This window comes from Marmota monax, unplaced genomic scaffold (assembly GCF_021218885.2).
Source record: "Marmota monax isolate L192 unplaced genomic scaffold, Marmota_monax_Labrador192_F-V1.1 WCK01_AAM20220418_F8-fsc00142, whole genome shotgun sequence".
In the NCBI taxonomy this organism is placed as follows: Eukaryota; Metazoa; Chordata; class Mammalia; order Rodentia; family Sciuridae; genus Marmota; species Marmota monax.
This window is the reverse complement of record NW_026692025.1, coordinates 509,785-515,591: the sequence shown is the minus strand read 5'-3', so window position 1 is coordinate 515,591 and position 5,807 is coordinate 509,785. Positions and strand designations below refer to the sequence as shown.

At 52.0% G+C, this 5,807-nt stretch overlaps 1 protein-coding gene across 1 annotated transcript; it reads right to left on the bottom strand.

Moving 5' to 3' along the window:
- Positions 1 to 4,145: 4,145 nt before the first annotated feature.
- LOC131424545 (histone H2A-Bbd type 2/3-like) lies at positions 4,146 to 4,607 on the bottom strand (the record flags this gene model as incomplete). The annotated part of the gene is made up of 1 exon (XM_058582644.1): positions 4,146 to 4,607. A coding segment is annotated over one exon (327 nt), but the record flags the coding sequence as incomplete, so codon positions are not given.
- Positions 4,608 to 5,807: the final 1,200 nt, after the last annotated feature.

The window sequence follows — 5,807 nt, the reverse complement described above, 5'->3', positions numbered from 1 at the left end:
ATATTTTGGCAACTTTTTCAAGATTCAGATGATTATAGATGTGTGGGTTTATCTCTGTGTCTTCTATTCTGTACCACTGGTCTATGTGTCTAGTTTTATGCCAGTACCATGCAGTTTTTGTTATATAGCTCTATAGTATAACTTGAAGTCAGGTATTGTGATGCCTCCAGCATGGTTCATTTTGCTCAGGATATTTTTGCATGTTCTGGGTCTTTCGTAATTTTTGGATGTTTTTCTAGTTCTGTGAATAATGTCATAGATATAATGGGAATTGCATTGGATCGATCGATTGATTTTAGTAATATGACCATGTTGACAATATTAAGTCTATTTGATAACATGAAAGGTATTTCCATCTCCTGGTGTTTTCTCAATTTCTTCTTTCAGTGTTCTCGAATTTTTGTTGTGGAGGACTTTTACTTTTAGATTTATTCCTATGTTGTTGTTTTGAGGATATTGCAAATGGAATTGTTTCCTGATTTCTTTTTAAAAATATTAATTATTGATGTATAGAAACATTATTGATTTTGCATCCTGCTACTTTCTGGAATTTGCTTGTCACCTCTAAAAGTGCTCTTTTGGAGTTTTGGGGATCTTCTAAATATAGGATTTTATTATCTGAAAACAATGATTATTTGACCTCTTGCCTTCTTATTTGTATGCCTTTTGTTCCTTCTCTTGCCAAAGTTTTCTGAATAAAATTTCAAGTATTATATTGAATAGGAGTAGAGAGTAGACATTCTTGTATTGTTCCTGATTTTAGAGGAAATGCTTTCAGTTTTTCTCAATTTGGTATTTGAAAGAAAAGTGACCACAACATTCGGAGCAACCAAGAGATCTTTATTGCAGCAGTGCAACAGAGGAGAATAGAGAGAAAGAGAGAGAGAGAGAGAGAAGAGAGAAGAGAGAAGAGAGAAGAGAGAGGGGGGCCCGGCAGGAGGGAGTTTTATAGCCCAAATCTAATGAGGTCTCTGGGTCTGCAAGCTCCCTTGTTGGCACAAGGGGGGGTTACATGTTTGGCCTTGAGCAGGGGGTTGAGTGTTCAGCCTTGAGGGGGGGCTTGGGTGTTTGGGCTTGAAGCAAACAGGTGATAAAGAACCAGACAAAGGGTTTGAGTGGCCAGGTCATCCTGCAGCTAACTTTGTTTGGCATGCCCTGCAGACAGCTTACTCAGCCTGTCCTGCACCTAACAATATTGATGTTGACTTTGGCCTTGTCATATGTAACCTTTATGATGTTGATGTAAGTTCCTTTTATCCTAGTTTCTTCAGTGTTTTTATCAGAATTGGTACTGGATTTTGAGTAAGGTTTTTCCGCAGTCCAGCTGGGCAAATAACCTGGAGGTGACAAGCAACTTGAAGGTTGAAGCGGGAACTGCTTTATTATGGAACAGCAGAGGTATATATACCTAACTGGTTACACACAGCTTGACTCAATTAGCATCATCCAGATACAGCAATCAGCCAATAAGGAATCTCCACCATCTTAATGGCTCAGTGGCATTGCCTTACAAACCACTCCTCCTGGTAAATTGCCAGGCACCATCTTGACTTGATTCACAGCCCTCAACAAGTTTGTTTTTTTTTTTAATGCACCTGTTGAGATGATTATGTGAATTTTGTCCTTAGTTCTACTTATGTGATGAATAACACTTATTGATATGTGTATGTTAAACCATCCTTGCATCCCTACTATAAAGCCATCTTGGTCATGATATACAGTCTTCTTAATATGTTGCTGAATACTATTTTCCAATATTTTATTAAGGATTTTTGCGTAAGTTCATCAGGGATATTGATCAGTAGGTTTCTTTCCTTGAGTGTCCTTATTTGGTTTTGGTATAGGGTGATATTGGCTTGTGATACTGGCTTCATAGAATGTATTTGGGAGTGTTCCCTCCATTTCAACTTCAGGAATAATTCAAGGAGCATTGGCAATAATTCTTCTTTAAAGGTCTGGAAGAATTCAACAAATAATCCGTCTGGTTCTGGGCTTTTCTTTCTTAGGAGGCTTTTTATGACTGCTTCTATCTCATAGCTAACTATTGATCTGTTTAGGTTTTCTATGTCCTCTTGATTAAATTTTGGCCATTTCTTCTAGGTTTTCCAATTTATCAAAAATATACATTTTTAAAATAGTCCTAATGATCCTCTGGATTTCTGGAATGTATCATGATTTCTCCTTTTTCATCTCTAATTTTATTAATACGGGTCTTCTCTCTCTTTTAGTTACTATGGCTAAGGGTTTATCAATTGCCTTACTCAGCTTTTTTGTAGCTGTGATCAAAGGACTTGGCAAGAACAATTAGAGATGAAAAGTTTATTTGGAGACTCACAGTTTCAGAGGTCTCAGTTCGCTCCAGGTAAGGCAGAACATCATGGCAAAAGTGTGTGGTGGAGTAAAGCAGCTGGGTGCATGGCACCAAAGAAGCAGAGTCCTACTCAATAATACAAAATATAAACCCCAAAGGCACATCCCCTATGACCCACCTCCTCTAGCCACAAACCATTTGCCTATAGTTACCACTCTCAATCCCTATCAGGGGATAAATTCACTGATTGAGTTAAGGCTCTCATAACCCTAACATCTAAACTATAACATCAATATTCCTTATGTTTTCAAAGAACCAACTCTTTGTTAACTTGATCCTTCATATTGATTTCTTGTTGAAGAACAATGTGAAGTGCAACTTAGCTAGGAGCCAACTTCCTTTGCAAACCCTCCATCCTGAACCAGCCATAAATTGCTCAAACCAACCAAGGTGGAGGGGCGGGGCCGGGTTACGAGAACTTCCGGACACGCCTACGTGGGCAAAGGTCCCGGCCACGCCGCCGGCGGGCCGCGACGTGCCGTGCGTCACGCTGCAGCGGCCTGCAGCGGCCTACCGCGACCGCGCGCCTCGAAGCACACGTCTAGCTGCGGCGCCCCCCGCAGTCCCCCGTCGCCCTGGTGATGTGCAAAGGTGAGAGGCAGGGCCTGGCTGGGAGGCGCCGTATGCCAATCAGGGACGCGGGCGGGTCCGGGGCTGGTTTCAGTAACCGAGGCGACCGGAGAGGCGTGAAGCCAGCTGCCTTTGCGAAGCGAGGGTCAGGAGGCGGGGCTTGGCCTGGCACCGGGTTCCTACGCAAATCGAGGGTCCCGGGCAGGCGTGGCCTGGCCATCCAGGGAGCTGCTCCTGCAAATCGAGGGCGAGGGGGCGGGGCCTGGCCTCCCGTAGCCCCCCCCCCCCCAAGGCAAACGCAGAGTCCCCGGCCCGGGGCATATGCAAATAGTGGCTGCGGGGCGGGGCCGGCCGGCTGCCCGCGAGGTACTTACACCAATGACGGATTACGGGGCGGTCCAGACGAGGGCCTCTGCACCGAGGCGGGGTCCTGGGCTTGCGGGGCCTCTGCAGGCGCCAGCTGTTGCTAGGTTGCAGCTAGTGGCCCTCGGTTGCTAAGGGCGCCTAGCAGCTTCTCCATCTGAACGTGACCAAAGCTCAATCCATGACCCTGCTTGACCCGAGTTCCCTGTTTGTTTTTTTTTCCTCCCTGGACCCTTCCCCCCTCACGTCTCCATCTTGCCGTCGAAGCTCCTTGCCCCGTGGGCGCCCAGCCCCGCCACTCTGGCCACCTGTCCACCCCACCGCGGCCGGTCGCCTTCAGACATGGGTCGTGTCACGACCCACGGCCCTAGTGTCGTGGCCACCCCCTTTCTGGCGACTTGGGTGGGTGGGCGGGCAGGCACGCAAGCAGGCACGCAAGCAAGCAGGCAGGCCCTGAGTCATTCAGGGCCATGGGGAGGCGTCTTCTGTACCTCGACGCCCACCCCACAATGCCCACGCTGGCCTGCCCTTGCCACCCAGGGTCACCCCCTGCGCTGCCCCTCCCACCCCCAGGAAGAAGGCCTCCTCCTCCTCCTCCTCCTCCTCCTCCTCCTCCTTCTTCTTCTTCTTCTTCTCTCTCTCTCTCTCTGTCTCTCTCTCTCTCTCTCTCTCCTCTTCCTCCCTTTACTCCTCCTGCCGTCCCAGGTACCTAACGCCACAGGCCTGAAGCCCACCCCGCAGCACTCCCAGCGCCTGGCCTGGCTGTCCCCCCAACTCCAGAGGCCTGGAGAGCCCCCACCCCCCCTCAACACAAAGTGACTGAGGCAGGCGGAGGGTTTCTTGAAACGCTTTAATGAAAGGGCTGGCTGAAGGCACAAGCCAGGCCGGGCGAGGCTGGCCGAGAGCGAGGGGGCCTGGGGCCTGGTGGACAGGTGGGCCGGTGCTTGGGCGAGGGCCCCCGAGCCAGCAGCAGCAGCTAGCGCCGGGGCTGGGCGACCTGGGAGATGGTGGTAGTCTCGAAGAGACCGCTGAGCAGCGCATTGTTGTGGACGGCCATGTCCAGGAGCTCTGGGGTGATGCGCCTCCTGGCGCTGTGGCGGGCCTCGTTGCCCGCCAGCTCCAGCACCTTGGCTGTCAGGCACTCGAGGGTGGCGGCCAGGAACACGGACGCAGACCAACTCAGGCGCTGGGCATAGCGGCCCTCCCGCAGACGGCGCTCCACCTGGCTCACGGAGAAGGTCAGCTCAGCTCTGGCGGTGCGGGAGTGGGCCTGCCTCTGGGGACCGGACAACCCCGACGATGACCCTCCTCCTCCTCCTGTTGCTGCTGCTGCTGCTGCTCCTCCTCCTCCTCCTCCTCCTCCTCCTCCTCCTCCTCTTCCTCCTCCTCTTCCTCCTCCTCTTCCTCCTCCTCCTCCTCCTCCTCTTCCTCCTCCTCCTCTTCCTCCTCCTCCTCCTCCTGTTGCTGCTGCTCCTCCTCCTCCTCTTCCTCCTCCTCCTCCTCCTCCTCCTCGACGGCTCCTCTGCCTTGGCATGCTGGGCTCAGCTCAGGTGGACTGGGCTCCCTCTGCTTAGCTCTGCTCAGCTCTGCTCTGCTCTGCTCAGCTTGACTCGGCTGGACTGCGCTCCCTCTGCTCAGCTCGGCTGGACTGGGCTTTGCCTGGCCCGATGTGATGCCGGTTTAGACGCCAACGGTGGGTGCTCGGTGGGTGCGGCAGGTAGTCTGGGTCCAGTGCTCCAGGGCCCCGTATCCTAGCGACCCCCGGCTGCCCCCTCGTGGGTCGGCGATGACGCGCTCTGATGATGTCAGCACTCCCCGGCTGGTCCGCAGTGTGTGGGCCTGGGCCTGGGCCTGGGCCTGGGCCTGGGCCGAGACGGGGCGGCCAGTTGGCCTCCAGGCCTCCCAGCCTCCTAGCCTCCTCACTGGCCAGGGCCCTCCCATCTTGGCACAGGAGCTCTCACTTTCTGCTGGAGGGGAGCAGTCTAGGGAAGAAGAGGAGGACTGGGGGGTGCGTGTCAGAGGCGTCAAGTATGTCCCATCACAGTGCTGTACCACCGCCAGGACCATCTACTTCCAAGAAACTTACACCGCCCCCCAGAAACACCCGGTACCCCTTAAGCTGTCCGCCCCCCCCCCCCTTGTGTGTGCGCATCTGCGCACGCGCGTGCACGCACACACACACACACACACACACATTGCTCCTGAGGGCCCCTGGCAGCCACTAACGTGCTTTCTTACCATAGAGAATTGCCTATGCTGGACGGAAACTATACGTGCAATCAGAGTTAAATGTGTGGCCTTTCGTGTCCGACTACATTCGCTTAGCATGAGGGTTCATCCACGTTGCAGCACGAATCAGCACTCCGTACCTTTTCACACCTGAATAATACGCCATTGTATGCATACACCACATTTTGTGTATCCACTCATCAGTTGGTGGACAGGTGATGACGTACACCTTTTGGCGATTGTGAATAGTACTTCCGTGAGCATTCCTGTTCGG